Consider the following 18,404-nt stretch of genomic DNA (forward strand, 5'->3'; position numbering starts at 1 on the left):
TGTTAGGTTAGAGTTAATATTCCAACTTGTCCCTGTGGAGACGATCCCTAAGTACTACTCGACAAGGTTGTACACTTGCAACCGAATTGAGCGTAAATTAGGATTTATTACTTGTATTGTAATAATCACATCACATGTTGATTGGATTGAAATCTTGAATAGATTATTTAAATTTTGTAAATAAAGATAAAATATACGAGATATAATAAAAAAAAAACATGAGATATTTGAACCCTCCTGCAAAAATTGTTTAATTAAAGGCCAAAATTTTCATTTGGCAGAAACAACAAGAGAATCTGAATTGTTAGTAATATATATCAGGGACAAAAACGGATTGGATATAGAGCGGATAATGGTAAAATTATATCCATCTATGTTATTATTTTTCGAATACGGATACATAACAGATATTACATGGATACAGATGCAGATACATATCAGATATTTATTAAAATAATATATAAATATTATTAAAAAATATCAAAGTTCTTAATATTTATCTAATTATAATGATGAATAACATAATTATTTTTTATAATATATATTAAAATGTATAGTATATATATTTGTTATTTGAATACATATAATTCAAATGTAAAACCATATCTATATCTCTAACTACATAGATATTTAAATATTGGATATTCATATCGAATTTTTCGAATACGAGTCCGATATTATATACTCCATTTTTACCCCATGATATATAGGAACATAATTGGGTGCTCGTGTTGTTATAATTTTTTTTAATGTCCTATTGTTTTCAAGATAACTTTGCCATTTAAGCCACTAACCTTCCAAAAAAAAAAAGAGATAACTTTGCCATTTTTATTTATTTTCATACAATTTGACGGACCTTGGGCACTCGCTTTTAGCACAGACAAAACGAGATAATATTATAATGGATGTATATTACAAAATTCATATATACAATATATGCAAGGCCGGTCCTGAAGATTTTGAGGCCGGCGAGAGAAAAATTTGAGATCTTAATATATACAATTTTTTTTATTAATATTTCAATAAATCATATAAAATAGGGATGACATAAAACCAATACCCCTCAAAATAAACATATACAATGATGTTTTAGTTTTTCTTCTACATTTCTTTTTTTGTTTATTTTTTCACTACCTGATGCATATTTTATAGAAAAATATTATTTAAAAATTTTAAAAATAAAGTAATAGAAGGATAGAACCTAGATAGTGAGGCAGAGACAGCCCAATCCAAAGGCTGCGGTCCGCCGCTTTGTCTCACCCAGTCCAGTCATTGCCGCTACTGCTGCATCACTACCGCTGCTCGTGTTGAGAAGAAATAGATTTCTTAATTTTTTTTCTTCCCTCGTTTATTGATTTACAGAACTAGATTTCAATTTTTTTATTCCTAAAGCTGAACTAGGTTTTCAATATTTTGAGCGAAGAAATTTTCGACTGCTGTTGAATTGGTTGGTTGAATAGGTAGGTTTCCAAAATGAAGAAATAATTTTCATCAATAAACGAAAAAAATGGAAAAACAAATAAAAAGGAAGGATTAGGAATTTATGATTCTTTCTTTTCGGCCGAGAAACGAAAAACCTTAGAAAATTTGTTGGGCCCCGTCGGCTATCTGAAAATGAAGTTATTAATCCATTATGTTTTTAGGCTTTTAACATATGCAATATTTTTTTTTGGGGTCCTTTTGGACTTTGGGGTCCAGGGTCAGGGTCGGCCCTGAATACATAGAAGACTGGAAGATGTCATAAGTCATAACATTTCTAGCGCTTGTACCGAAACTGTTCCATTCTGTTTTCTTGTGCGCCTTCTTCTGTTCCTTACCAGGAGACTGGAAGTTATAAAACAAGGGGGAATTTCACGTATACGGTATATCCTAAAAAACTTCAAAATTACATAATTTTTCCTTTAAAATTTGAAATTACATTTTATTGTCTTTATATTAAAACTCATTCTAAATTTATAAAATACCTATTTTACCCTTTATTAAAAGTATAAAACACCCCATTGAAATTAAATTAAAATCTGAAGGATTTCTCTACCGTCGGATCCACGCGCATCGCAATAATAATATTACGTGTTCGCTTCATGATTCGTGATAATCTAGTGCATACGGATCTCAAAGAAAATTTGATCTACGTGCATCGCATTAAGATCTGTGCACATTGCTTTAATATTTGTGCGTGTTAGCTTCAAAAATTCGTGCTGATCTAGCGCACACAAATCTTAAAAGCAATTAGGACGGTAGAGGAACTTTCAGATTCAAATTGGAGTCAGATGGACGTTTTATGCTTTAATAGAATGGTAAAATAGATATTTTATAAATTTAAAATGTGTTTTAATATAAAAGACAATAAAATGCGTAAATATGTAAATTTTTGAAGTTTAGAGGAGAAAATATGTAATTTTAATGTTTAGAGGAGAAAATGCGTAATTTTGAAGTTTTTGAGAGGTATACTTGAAATTCCCTCCAAAAAAAAGCTGGTCCTTACTCCTTACACAGAAGAATTATGATAAAAGATAATCTATGATTGAGGGTTCTTTACTTTGACGTCTTGTGAGGAAATATAATTCATTGAACATCTTTGTCGAATGATAATTTTTTTGAAAATATAATTAATTTTTTTAATTCTTTTTTTTATTATTAAAAAGCTTCAGTACACTTCAACATCTATTATATATATAGAGTTAGGCTGGGGTGCTATGGATAGCATAGTGGCCTCCCGTGCTACGGCTCAATATTCGAGTTTTCAAAATCCAAACGGTCGATCCGAACCGTTCATCTTATTCTCCATATTAATATCTGCTTGGAGACCAAATTTTATAATTTTCTGAATTTTAAGGCGAAAGTTGGCATATCTCAATCAAAAGAGACTTGCAAGTGCTCATGAAGTTGAAGGTCAGACACTCAAGGAACTAATTTCTTATTAGTATGTGTATAATTGAGCATAAAAATAATGTTAATTATATATTTGTTGCCAGTGGAAGTACATGACATGCATCAACATTTTTATTAAGATCATGGCCGGCTCTATTTTATATCCCGGAATTTGACATCAATATTTTTATTTTCACAAATTAAGTTAGTCAGACTATTTTCTAAATGAGATGTATTCAGGCATTTACATAACTGAATAAATACTTGAAAAAATATTTTCTAAATACATGACGATGACATAGGCGCTGAACTCCTGCGTTTAAAACTTCAAATTAAACTATATATAATACATGTGTTCAGATGTATTTAGTTTGGAGCAAAACTACAGTGTGATGTGCTTATTAAGAGGGGTTGGTGAGCACATCTTTAAAAGACTATTGGATTAACTTCGAATTACAAATTCAAACGGTTGAAATCCAAGTACTTCGAGAGTGATGTATGTACATGTAAAAATTTTTAAGTTTCAAATATTTTTAGCAGATGGTCAAGCGGTCAAAACAATGAACATTTTATAAGTTAACTTTTTAATTGTTTTATGTATTATTTTTTCATTATTTTTTGACCGCTTGACCATGTACTAAATGAATTCGAAACTTGAAAATTTTTGCATGTACATACATCACTTATAAAGTAATTGGATTTCAACGGTTTGAATTCGTAGTTTGAAGTTAATCCGATAGTCTTTTGGAGATGTACTCACCAACTCCTCTTAGTGAACACATCACACCCTAGTTTTGCTCTTCAGTCTGATTCATCATTTTGTTCTTATAAAATATGTTTTCACTTTATTTTAGCTTTCTGAACATAGACTTGGATATTCCTATCCTTATCCATTTTCTAGATATATCTCATGAACATTCTAGACTTGGATATTCCTCTAACTTTCTAGAATACTCATCTCCTAAATATTTTCTTACAACAGTTTAGATATTTCTCAAAATACTAAATTAAGTTTATTAATTCAACAAGGACAACACTAGCTCGATGTACAAATATATTTACACCTTGTTTGGATGGAGAGTAGAGGAATGGAGGGAATGGAAAGAAAAGAAAATTTTTCGTTGAATTGTGTTTGGTTGACAAGATTATATCGGAGGTGAAGAGTACATGAGGTGAAAGGTTTAATATTTTATCATTGTAATTAATACAATTAGTTTCTCTCTCAATTTGAGATGTAACAGAAGAAAATAAATACTTTTGTAAATATTTTTAGAAAAAATAACATAAATGTCTAATCCTACATCTTACATATATATTTATAATACAAGTATTTTTGTCACAACTCTACAACAGTTATTGAGTTTCTAATTAACCTTCTAAAATTTAATCAACTAAACAACAAATAAGACGGAAAAGAAAAATTAAATTTATTTTTTCCTCATTAATCATTCAAACACAAAGATATAAAATATGTTTATTCTTCACCTCTCCTTCCTTCATCTACTCTCCATCCAAAAAAGGTGTTAAGAGTACAACTAGGGTGTCCTTAAGTTTATGAAGCTTCTATGTGAACTTAATTTTAAAACCTATCAGATTGATTTCAAATAACGAATTCAAACTGTTAAAACCGATCTATCTTATGAGTCATGCATATATGTGTAAAATTTTAAAATTTTAAAAAATAACTTAGTATAAAGTTAAGCGGTCAAAATTAAAATGTTTATAAAGTAATTTGATTTAATTTATTTATTTTTTGAATATTTTTTTACCACTTGACTTTATATAAAACTAATTAAAAATATTTAAAAACTTTGCATGTAGACCACATCACTATAAGGTAGATCGATTTTAACATTTGTTTGTTATATGAAGTCAATCCGATAAATTTTAGAGTTGAATTCACAAAGAACTTTGATAAATTTAAGAACACCCTAGTTCTACTCTATATTTAAATTCGGCAAATGATGATATGTTTTCTTGTTATTTACTTTTCTTGTGTCGGTGCCATTGAATATAATTTGCAGTCGATAATATATTGTGTTATTGTGTATCTTTCACGAATTAAATTTGTATAGGAAATTGCCTCTCAATCTTTAACTCGAAGTACTTGGTTGAGCACCTTGACTTTGAACTTAATTAATCAATTCTGTATTTTTTATCATATCCCCTGCTCTACCCTAATATAAAATGATTAGGAAATAATTGGAACAAACTCAAATTATCACTAGTCAAAATTTAAGAATTTTAAACTACAAAATATATCAGGCAATTGCAATTTTGATGTGTGTGTGTATCGTAAATGGATTTTTCATAATTTTAAATTAAGTGCTTGTAAAATTAAATTGAAATTGAAAATGAGTGAGGCTATGAAATTGAAGTATTCAACATGATCTCCATATGAAAATATACTTGCATACTAATTTTACATTTTTTCAAAATTATTTTACAATTTTTAGATATTAAGAAAATCACTAATTTTGAATGGTCTATAATTCCATCATATATTATTTTCATACAGAGAACATGTTGAACGGTTTAGATCGACTATTTGAAATTTTAAAACATAAATATTGATTCATAGTACAAACCATTCTGCGCTATGCATAGTAACATAACCTCACTCTTGAAAATTATTTAATGAACCATGGAAATATTTAACAAATAACGAATTTGTTGTAACTGTCCTACAAACCTTACTTTGTTCCAAATTTGACTCCATTAAAGTAGCATTATGAAACCTTCCCAAAGAGGGCAACACATTCGCCTTCATTGAAGGGACCTACCACACTAGTGGCGTAGGTTAGTAATGAAAACAGAATTGAGAGAGTACCCTACTAGTTCTTTGTAAACCTTCTGTGATTCGTCATGTTTTTAATATATTGGTTTAGAAGTTATGTTACATGATAGTATTATACAAGTAAATATTACCTAGATTTATATCTGTTGGTTTTCATGAATTACTATTATATTTCAAATTAAATAAAATTGATATGCATCATATTCAAATAATATATGATGGATTTATAATTTTAAATTTCTAGTTTGTTAAATTATAAACGATGATTGTTCATAGCCTACCATTAAATTATTGGAAAGAAGAAGAGAAAAAAATATACTATATACTCGGAACATTGAACCAGGACCAAACACTAAACAGAGTTCATTTGTGCTATTACACGCAGCCCAAACACACAGCCGAATTGGGCCTATGTTCTGACAATACCCAATCCGAACTTTGCCAAACCAGAGCAGGATTTAATTTTGGAGGTCAACAATACCCAATCCGAACTATGTTCTGACAATACCCAATCCGAACTTTGTCAAACCAGAGCAGGATTTAATTTTGGAGGTCAACAATACCCAATCCGAACTATGTTCTGACAATACCCAATCCGAACTTTGCCAAACCAGAGCAGGATTTAATTTTGGAGGTCAACAATGCAAATTGGTTTGACACCAAGATAAGCTATTTCGATTTTTTGTTTCTTGAGACAAGACAATAGTCTGATCTAATTTGGATGTTTACTATTTGAACCTGACAATAGCAAACACTGGTGTGACCTGTAATTCTAAGACGGTCTAGACTAAAATCTAAAACAAATCTGATCTATCATATCCCTCCAACGACTTTTGTAAGAATCACATAAATACAAAGTAACAAAATGCATTTAAGTTCTAACCCAAACATACAAGATTTTATAATATAATTATGTGATTCCTGAATTAACCAAAGCAAGAAACAACCAAAACCAGAAGTTGACTTTTCATATACAGGTTTACACAATATTGAATTGTTGGAAATACCATGCCAAGACTGAAATGACCAAATTAACCTGATTTGGACCCGAATTTGTTACGTGCAGGACATTTCAATTTCTCAGTTGACCGCACGTTTCTGCGCATAACATATATACATGTTTGAATTTTTTTTTAAAAGAAGGCAAAAAAGTCCATTTCATTTCTAAAATATAATAATTCTCTGGAGTTTATATATACATGTTTGAAATATAACATAAATTATTTCGAAATGGGTATTTGACTAGAAAAGAAATTAATTTGCTGGCGACAACTGACAACTAACATGCACTATACGTGCTTCTACATTTAGAATTCGGAAGATATATAATAATTTGAGCTGTTGTTGTTAATTAAAATAGAGCTATATTATTGTTGGTTAAGCAATAATACTTTGAAATCTGAACAGTAGTGAGGTTTAATTTTCTAAGTTTGACCATAGAGGGATTAATTAAATTATATCCTTAACTATTTGACAATTAAAGTCTTCGTGCCTCGATGGAACGAATTCGCAGCTAAGTACAGTACACCTAGATCTGACATTATCAATGATTTAATTTATTGACAATCAACTTATGAGAGCTTAAATCCAGGTCATAAATAAATTTATTCAAATCAAGTACTCTTCGCAATCATAGCCCAAAGTCTCCTCCCATTAGTATATATTTAAGGGTCGACAACCTAGCGCCTCTATCACAGTTTAATTACATCAATGGAGATTACTAGACTAAGTTCTCTGATCATACTATCCCTTACAATACTCATCAACCTCACATCCTTTGTTCTATCACAACTCAATGAATTACAAACCCTAGATATTTACTCCAAGATTTCCACAGGTACCCACGCCACGTCATCATTCTCAACTGATTTTGGCAACTTGTCAATATCCTCCCCTGCTGCTGTGTTATACCCATCTTCTCCAGACGACATAGCAATGCTGGTACGCTTCTCCTATACCTCCATGAAGTCCTTCACGATCTCACCACGGGGTGCGGGCCATTCGATGAATGGTCAGACGTTTGCCCCAGATGGCATTGTTATAGACATGCTATCGCTAGGCCGTGGCCATGATGACTGCCGTGTAACTGTGAGTACTGATGGACTCATCCCCTATGCTGATGTTGGTGGGGAGCAGCATTGGATTGATGTGCTCAATGCTACACTCAAACACGGTCTAATGCCACGTGTATTCACTGATTATTTGTATCCAACGGTCGGCGGCACAATATCAAATGCCGGGATTGGAGGCCAAGCATTCAGGAATGGTCCACAGATTTCCAACGTGTATGAGTTGGACGTCATCACAGGTATATTAAAAATCTCCCTATTGAAAAGACACAAGCTAAGCTTAGGATTAACAATATATAAGTTGCACCTTGACAATATGTACTCAAAAGCAAAAAGTGTTAATGTTTTGTTGACATGCTAGTGAGGTTGAAATAAGAGAGATCGATATGATTGATCAGTTTATTAAAATATTTTCTTTTTTTAATATCAAGACAATTAACAAAAGTATTTTTTGCTAACTGAAATATGTAGGAACTGGAGAAATGGTCACATGCTCTAGAGATAGAGAACCTGATCTATTCTATGCTGCATTGGGAGGTTTGGGTCAATTCGGAGTCATTACTAAGGCTCGAATCGCACTTGAGCCCGCTAAGAAAATGGCACGATGGGTACGGCTTATTTACACAGACGTGGAGCTATTCACGAGGGATCAGGAGAAGCTGATATCCTTAGAGAAAACACCGGCAGGGTTTGACTTCGTAGAAGGCCAAGTTATATTGAGCGAGGTGCAAGTTCCTGGAATAAAGTCATCTTTCTTCTCGGACAGTGACATAGAGAAGATAACTCGGCTTGCTGCCGGAAATAACGGGCCCATATATCTTCTTGAAGGTGCAGCATATTACGATTATAGCTCGGCTACCTCAGTGGCAGAGGTACTTATTTTATTGCTGTTTTTTTGGCACGCCTGCAAATATAATTTTCTGTTTCATTTTTATTTTGACATGTCAATTTTAGTTTCATCTGGTATGTCGCATAAACTTTCTTTGAATTAACCATGCAAGATTTGGATATTTTTGCAACTTTAGCCATAGATATGAAAAATTTAACAAATTCCAGTCTCAATTTTAAATCCCAATTTCTAAATTTTGAAATCAGAAATATAAGAAAGCTAGATAAACGAAAACAGAACACATTTGCAGAAAAGAAAATCAGAGAACATAAGAAAGAAGAGAGCTAAAAATGAAGATCTGCAATGACATGATACATGTCAGTACCATGATTTTATCTGAGATTGATGACATATGTTGCTAATAATTACCACCATTTAGTTGAATGGATTTCCATGCTTGTAGATTAAAGTCTGCATACGGATGATTGCATGCATAATATAAATTATTAATGATAATTGTGATGCTTTTTTACAGAATGTAACATTGTTGCTGGAAGAGTTACACTATGAATCTGGCTTTGCATTCAATCGAGACGTACCATTAGTTGATTTCCTTGATCGAGTGCACTACGAAGAGACCTTTCTGAGGTCTCTTGGATTATGGCTGGTTCCTCATCCATGGCTCATTTTATTTGTGCCCAAATCAAAGATACTTGATTTTGATTCAAAATTTTTTAAGGGTACCTTGAAAGATAACAAAGCAGCAGGTCTTATTTTGATCTATCCGATGAACAGAAAAAAGTAAGCGATTTGAGTTCCATCGAAAATACTATTTATGAATTATTATGTTTGATTACATTATTCCTTTAAAATTTATGCACTGATTTTACTAATTTAGAAAATTGCAATATTTTAGGTGGGATGATAAAATGTCGGCAGTGATTCCAACTGAGGAAGTTTTCTATGCAGTAAGCATTCTTTGGTCAGCGGTCGCAAATGACATAGAAATTCTGGAAAATGAGAATAAAAAAATATTAACCATTTGTGAAAATAGTAAATTAGGATGCAAAGAGTATCTGCCACATTATACAAATATGGCAGATTGGCAAAAACATTTTGGCAATAAATGGAGCAAGTTTGTGTCAAGGAAGAAGAAGTTTGATCCCAAAGCACTCATGTCTCCAGGACAACAAATATTTAGATGGGTCTCCAGTAGTGTACTACAAGTTAAATAGCAACTAGTTGATTAGAAAATTTTCAGATAATTTTGTTGCAATTATACATCTGTCGCTATTATCAAAATTGACAAGATAGAAAATAATTTATTTTCTCATTCTATCATGTAAGATCTGCGATCAGAAATTGTAACCCATTATATTTAGATTCTAATTAATATGGTTTGTTGTTTATCTGATGGTAAAAGATCATCGTCATTTACTACAGTAAACTTCCAAATATTTACACTATTATAATTATATTAGGATGGGTATTAATTTATTTACTCACCCCTTCGGCTAACTAATTCATTGACATGCTTCTCTATTAATTGTAGAGAGATGAAAGTCAACTGGGATCACCTGGCAGGGTGAATTTTGTTTTTAGCTTTCAATTTTTTAATTGTAAACTGAGAATCATCTTACGCAACTATAGAATTGTAATATTATTATCTAATTCAAAAGTTCACTCTTTTCCATGCCACCCTGTTCCATGCACGTTTCTCTAAGTGTATTATTAAATCTACTAGATAATAATTAAGTCAAAAAAATGGCATCGGTTCTGTACAAAGTCAAAATTATGCCCTTTGATTATCTGTTAGGTGGGATATCGACGAAGTATAAAGAAGAATAAGGGAGAAAGTTTTTTTTTTTTTTTTTTAATTCTCTCTTAGATTTACATATTACAAATTACATATCAAAGCAAAATATATAAATGAAAAACTAAAAGATGTATAACAGATCAGCCTAATTATAACAAGTAGTCTTCAAACCAAAGTAACTGATCTCAATCAATTGTATTCAATCAAGGCACATATATGAAACACAAATAAAATTATTGAAATAAATGTTACTTTCTTTTCATGATTGAGCGCGCAGTGCACTACAAAAATTAATGGAGCATTATTGACGAGGTAAAACAGAAAAAGATCGTGAGGCTTTAAAATACCCCCGCGAATAGAGTCAACCTCACTGTTGACTACTATATGAGTAAGGCTACGGTGCTATCGGTTGCATAGAGGGCTACGGTGCTACGGCTCAATATTCGAGTTTTCAAAATCTAACGGTCAATCCGAACCGTTCATCTTGTTCTCCATATTAATATGTGTTTGAAGGCCAAATTTTACATTTTCTGAAAATTGTTTACTATTTTTTTAGATAGATAAAAAATCACTTGATCTAAAAAATTCTGCACCATTCAGATATTTGATTTTCTACCTATCTAAAAAAATAGTAAAAAATTTCCAAACAATGTAAAATTTGGTCTCCAAACACATATTAATATGAAGAACAAGATGAACGGTTTGGATCGACAGAAGGATTTTGAAAGCTCGAATATTGAGCCGTAGCATCGTAGCCCTCTATGCAACCCATAACACCGTAGCCTTACTTCTATATTCCATGTAGTAAGTTTTAAAATAGCCTCACGCATAATATGTGAGACCATCGATCGATTAAGCACGTATTTGTGCACTGTTAACAAATCAATTATCGATTATGCCCATACATATGTGTATGTCCACAGGAACAATATGGGCATGTAAGTAGGGGTGTTCCTGCAGGTCTTATTTGCCTATTTAACCAATTAAAAATATTGATAAGCTGAAAATTCAAAACAGAAATCTGTAACAAATTAATTACCACACGATCTCAAAAAACAATATATTACAAATTAAAATATAATTGATTGATAAATATAAATGAATTAACTTATAATGAAATAACAAGCTTAATTAAATAATCATAGCATAATATTAATTGAGTGAGTTATACAATTGCATAACAAGTGTATCAGTGATATCATAAATGACCACAGTATGCATAATGCATTTTAACAAGCAACACCCTTGAATTAAGCAAAATATGAAAGGAGTACCTAGAAATAAAAAAATAAAAAAAAAAACTGGAAAGCAATTAAGTACATAAACTATATATATTTTCAATACTAGTATGACATTCATTGGTGCTTGGAATCTAGATTTTTGTGAACTTCATTGTTATTATCTATAGGATTGATAAAAATAGTATGTTAGAAAGTAATTTTGGTTGGGGTAAAAATAAATGTTATCTAAAGCAAATTATTGCCCTTGAAATTAGTATAGTTAAATCGAATTATATGTAACTAAAGGATGTCATAATGAAATGATTAATACACATACCATCCATATGATTCATCAGCATTCTCTAATTGATCGGCTATTTCATCATTATCAGATTTATTTTGTTCTTCAGTTTCATACCCGATCTCATCATCTATTTTCATCAAGGTTCTAAATAGCGATTATAGCGGCATAGCGGGGAGACAAAAAAAAAGCTATTGCGAATAGCGTAGCTATAGCGGAAGCTATCACACATAGCGAGTTTCCCTTTTCAAACTTTATATTCTATATTTCTACTAATTATTAACATAATAAATATTAGAGAATTGATGTAACAACTAAATGACAACTAATCTAAGTCTATACTTTTTATCAATTACGCAAATAAGAAGGAAAAAAAAAAATCAAAAAGTAACATTATTTAATAGTTTATATTTCATGGTATTACATATTATAATAGACAAAGAGCAATTAATTTTATAAGGTAAATGAAGTCAATATACATATTTAAACATTTTATAATTATAATAATAATCAAAATCAGCTTTCAATTGAAACGAACGATAATAATTTTACAAATGAATACTATAAAAAGAGTAATCAAAATGAAGAATTAGTATTTGAATATTTCTCGATATAGAATGATAGAATAAATCACAAATAAAAATAGAAGCATGTAGTTTGGTTTAGTATACTTATCGTAGAAGACCATGTAGCATTAGAAATAAGAATAGAAGTCCATATAAATTGCAAAAAAAAAAAACCATGTAGCATAGCGGGTCTCATATAGCGGTAATAGCGGTCAGCTATTATAGCTATAGTGGTCGTAGCTGAGTTAGCGCAATTTTATCTCATAGCTTAGCGTTTATGGTTCGGAAAAGCTATAGCGCCACTATAGCTAGCTATTTAGAACCCTGATTTTCATGATATTGATATGTGAGGTTAATATCGTGTATTCTTCTGGGTCCACCAGTTCTAGAATCAGGGGGCGGATCTTAGTACTTGCAAGGGGGTGCTAAGCCACCCCTATGATTTTAAAATTTGTTTACCAAGTATATTGAACCTTGACTTTCTTTTTAAACATATTAGCCCCCCCCCCAATATAATACAATAAACTTATAAGAGCTTGAATGCTAAATTTAGAAAACAAATATGGAAGGCTGCCTTTTCATTTCCATATATACTCGCTGTCTTGGTTTCCTAATCATCAGTATTGGAAAAAAAGGAAAAGTTATTACCCTTGGAAAGGTTTAAATGGAAATAAATATTATAGCCAATCAATTGACAAACTTGAGCAGGAGAGAAAAGCTTCAAATATCAAAACTACACCTTCATTTTTTTAAAGAATATGTAGCCCTAAACTTTCAAATCACTACTTCATATTTTGACAAAAAATAATAGAAGAAAACATTAAACAAGAAAAGTGTCAAAAAAAAAAAAATCTACAACGGAGCAAGAAGAAAACAAGAAACAAAAAATATTCAAAGAAAAATTGCACAATTCCACAGTATTCTGAATCAAAAATAATGTTTAGCCCCCTATATTCAAATCCCACTTCCGCCCCTATCTAGAACGCCTTGATATACTAAAACACTACGTATATCTAACTCCTCCCCCCTATAACCTCGTAGTGGCAACCCAGCCACTCATCTTGAAAAATGTCGAGGTTTATGTCTGTTCTAACTGTTTGATGACTCTAGTTTGGTTTGTATCCTATCTTTATCTTCACCCACCAATCACCTAGATCATCTGATGTATATCTTAGGTAGATGAATTGAATTCCTTGACTTGCTAACACAAAAGAGATCAAGTTGTACAGCTAGAGATGTGTGTTTGACCTTAATAAGGCCATGCCTCTTCTCCACCCTTACTCTATTTTTTGGATCAAACCAAGTACATTCAAAGAGTACAATCTTGTTGGATCCGGAGTATTCTAGCTCGACTACATCCTTTACAATTCTGTAGTACTGTTGTTCCTCTCCAATGAAGCATACCCCGCTGCTATGTGTTCTTTTGCCTGCGCAGTGTGCTTGTGTGTGAAAACTTACGCCATTGATGCCGTATCCGCTGTAAAAGGTGGCATCTCTATTAATAGGTCATTGACATAAGTTTTTGATATGTATGTCGCAATTCTGATCATTCACAACAAGAAGATGGGGGTATTCGCGAGGTAAACAACAATGAATTCGCGAGAGTCTTCAAATATCCTTGTGATAGAGTAACCTCGCTATTGACTTTGAAATATCCCCGCAATAAGCTTAAAATAGCCTCGCAGATACTATGTGGGACCAACGATCTATGTTTGCATTGTTATGTCATTTATACCCGTGCATATGTCCACGAAAATAAGATGGGTCGCCCTGCTAGCTACAGGTCTTATTTTCCACTTTAACCAATTAAAAATATTGATTGATAAACTGAAATCTAATAAATTAATTACCACAGTCTTGAAAAATAATATATTACAAATTAAAATTTTAATGATTGATAAATAGTTAAATAAAATGAAATAACTTATAATGAATAATTCCAAGCTTAATTAATTCAAGCATAATATTAATTGAGTTATACAATTGCATAACAAGTGTCACAAATTGTACCAGATATGATCACATTATGCATAATGCATTTTAACAAGCACAAATTTAGATTTAAGCAAAATATGGAATTAAAGGAGTAGTTAGAAATAAAAAAAAACTGGGAAGGAATTTGGTTCATAATTAAGCTATATGTTTGCCGAAATGAAAATACAAACTGGTATGACAATATTAATTTGCGCTCGAAGTCCAGATGTTTGTAAACTTCATTGTCATCACCTATAGGATCATATTATAACAAAAATGGTATATTAGCATGTTATTTTGGTTTTGGTACAAAAAAAAACTATTATTTAGTGAGAATTATTGCACTTGAAATTAATAAAGTTAAATCGAATTATCATATATAATTAAAGGATGAATACACATAACATCCATATGGTTCATCAGCTTCATCTAATTGATCGGTTCATTTTCTTCTTCGATTTCATACCCGGTCTCATCATCTATTTCCATGTCATTGACACATAAGGTTAATTTCGCGAGTTATACCGGGTCCACCACTTCTAGAATGCCTTGATCTATCAAAACATTATGTGTATCTAACTCCACTCCATCCAAAATCTCGTAATCACAGCCCGACCACTCATCTTGAAAAATATAGGGGTGTGAGTCTATTCTAACTGTTTGATGATCCCAATTTGGTTTGTGTCCTATCTTTATTGTCACCATCCAATCACTTAGATCATATGATGCATAACTTAAGTAGATGACTTGAATTGCTTTAGTTGCTAACACAAAGGAATCAGGTAGTGTTCTAAGACGTGTGCGTTTGACCTCAACAAGGCCATGCTTCTTGTCCACCCTTACTCCACTTATTGGATCAAACCAATAACATTCGAATAGTACAATCTTGTTGAATCTTTTGTAAATTAGCTCAACTACATCTTTTATAACTCCATAGTACTCTTTATCCTATCCAACGATGCATAACCCACTACTACGAGTTTTTTTATCGCGCAATGTGCACATGTGTGAAATCTTATGCCATTGATGTCTATACGTTGTAAGAGGTGTTATTTCTAAATTTTGGTCCGAAACATAAGTTTTTGATATGTATGTCACAATTTTGATCATCCTGTGTTTTCTCACGAATCCAATGGCATAACTCTTTACCACGAATACTCTGCAATGATGCTTCATCTAAAATTCGACGTTGACATCTTCCTCTAATGCTAGCATTGAATGCCCTGTACAATGTGTAGCAGAAGTTTATTAAAAAAGTTAGATTGAATACATACTAGCTATATATCTATATATACAAGTCGATTGTAATGAACTATATGGGTCCAATTAATATGATTCGATGAGATAACTTACTCAGACAGATCATCAATGAATTTACATTCGATATTATCCAACACATCGATTTGTGTAGCATTTATTTCATTCAGGCCTAGATTCCTTAGGTAGGCATTACCACCCTGGAACAAAAGATCAATATCTCTTTTAAAAAGTACGCCTCAATAATGGATGTAAGACCTTACTATTTTTGTTATTACATTTTTTAATAGAGTGCTAAGATCATAATAAATATTGGAAACTCGTGGAATGCTTGATGATAATAATGACTCAGATATGAACTAAAGCATTATCATTTACAAAAATAAGTGCCAATATAGCATTTGACAAAATAATATCGCTAATTAATTATAAGGAGTGAGAAATACATACTTCAAAAAAAACAATTAGATAATGCGTTACTTTTTAATCAGTCAGATAATAACTCTATTCAAAGCAAAAACCAAAATTTAGGTATTAGGGCTAACTGTTCAGAAGCATACATCTAGCGGTATTGGACAGATCCACCAAGTCTCGCCTCGTGTGTAACATGAACTAGAAGGTGTTCCATAGAGTTGAAAAAGGATGGCGGGAAGATTTTCTCAAGTTTGCATATAATAACAGTAACATTCTTCTCTAACTTGTTCACTATTGCTATATCAACTCTTTTGCACATATCTCTCTAAAATATATTGAAATCTCATTCAATGCCTTCCATATGACATTTGGAACAAAGTCACATAAAGAAATGGGCATGAGGTGCTCGACAAAAAACATGAAAATCGTGGTTTTTCAACTCTGTGATTGTACAATTTGTCAAATTGATGCATCTAGACCAATTCAATGCATACTCATCAGAAACCTTTACTTTCTCCTTAAGCCATTTAAACACTTTATCTTTGTCGTCGAGGCTTAAAGAATAAGTTGGTTTTGATTTATTCGATTTCGGTCCATCAGTAAGATGGAATTTGGAGCATTTGCAATATAAATATGCAAGTCTAAATAGGATTGGACCTTATCTTTTGTTTTCTTACCAAGGTCGAAAACCGTGTTTATGATATTGTCTCAAATTTTTTGCTTATGTGCATCATATCTAGGTTATGACGAAGATCCAAGCTTAACTAATAATGTAAATCTCACAAAATACTTTTCTTTTGCCAATGATGTGTGCTTCCATATCCAAGAATTTGGCTATGTTTATTAGTTTTGCCCCATTTGATGTCATTTAAACTATCAACGATCATCTTGACCTTCTCTCTCAACACTCGTATTGGTGATGGGTCGAATCCTTATATGTTCTTTTAGAAATGATTCTTCTAACTCCAAAATATATGGTTCTCAAGCAAGAAACAACAGGTACAATCAAACCAACATATCTTATATCCATGTTTTAAATAAAGTATCTTCATATCCCCCATATAATGTGGGCAAGCAAGTCTGCCCTTGGTGCCCTACCCGCTTGATAGTTCAAATGCCAAGAAGGCATTAATTGTCCAACATAAAACCACCTTCATCTTGAAATTTTTCTTGATTAAGTTATCATACGTATTTAATCCAACCTCCAAAAAGATGTTCAATTCATCGATCAACGACTGAAGAAAGATGCCGATGTACTGACCTAGATATCTGCGTCTGAAAATAACAAGAGTTAGAAACATGTTATCTTCCTTCATTACCATATGTAGAGGCAAATTGTACGGAAAAACATGCACAGGCCAACAACTGCATTGCTTGAGTATGACTGAAATCCATTGGTGAACATGTCGATTATACAATATCGAGGATATTTAGCAAAGCCATAATATTTGGTGTTAAACTTTTTTTTATTCATTTTCATCAACTGGGTGCATCATAACTCCATTTTGTGGGTGTGACTTTGCATGTCATCACATTAACGTTGCGGTGTATTTTGTCATGTACATTATTTACAGCCTTTGATTTATTGGTAGGTACTTCATAATTTTTTGCGGGATATGTTTTCCGATTATACAATGCTGGGGTTCTTTAGTAAAGTTAGAATATTTGGAGTTTATCTTTTTTCATTCCTTTCCATCAACTGGGTGTAATATAACTCCATTTTATGGGTGTGGCTATATATGTCATTGCAACATTAATGTTACGGTATCTTTTGTTATGTCCATTTTTTTCAACCTTAGATCTATTGGTAGGTAACCCATAATTTTTTTACATGATAAACTTTCCGATTATACAATGCAACAGTTCTTTAGCAAAGTCAGAATGTTTGGTGTTAAATCTTTTCCGTTCCTTCCCATTAGCTGGGTGCAACATAACTCTATTTTGTGGGTGTGACTCTACATGTAATCGCATTAATGTTGCAGTATCTTTTATCATATACACCCTTTTCCAGCTTTGGATCTATTGGTAGGTATCTTTGCAACTTTGAAACTAATTGTTATCTCTAATATTAGGGGTGGCAATGAGCTGGCTCAGTCCGAGATGGGCCCTAGCTCATTTTGTTAATTTTGGATCAAGTTATTGCCGAGTGAGTGGGACCTAGAACATCATAGTTAAAACCTCAGCTTGAAATTGTGACAAGCCAAATCAAGCTGGTCCGAGTTAGCTCACAAGTTCACTTGGTTTTATTAGGTTGCTATTATACAAATTTAAATATTAAATAAGAAAGCCC

At 32.0% G+C, this 18,404-nt stretch overlaps 1 protein-coding gene across 1 annotated transcript; it reads left to right on the forward strand.

Annotated features, from left to right (window-relative positions):
• The first annotated feature begins 7,344 nt into the window (after window positions 1-7,344).
• Window positions 7,345-9,801, forward strand: LOC144571924 (cytokinin dehydrogenase 7-like). Its single transcript, XM_078321318.1, has 4 exons — window positions 7,345-7,976; window positions 8,209-8,609; window positions 9,102-9,367; window positions 9,483-9,801. Exons 1-4 carry the CDS (start codon window positions 7,379-7,381, stop codon window positions 9,799-9,801), a joined length of 1,584 nt encoding a protein of 527 aa, XP_078177444.1. The 5' UTR covers window positions 7,345-7,378.
• Window positions 9,802-18,404: the final 8,603 nt, after the last annotated feature.

This window comes from Carex rostrata, chromosome 19 (assembly GCF_964058835.1).
Source record: "Carex rostrata chromosome 19, lpCarRost1.2, whole genome shotgun sequence".
Classification (NCBI taxonomy): domain Eukaryota; kingdom Viridiplantae; phylum Streptophyta; class Magnoliopsida; order Poales; family Cyperaceae; genus Carex; species Carex rostrata.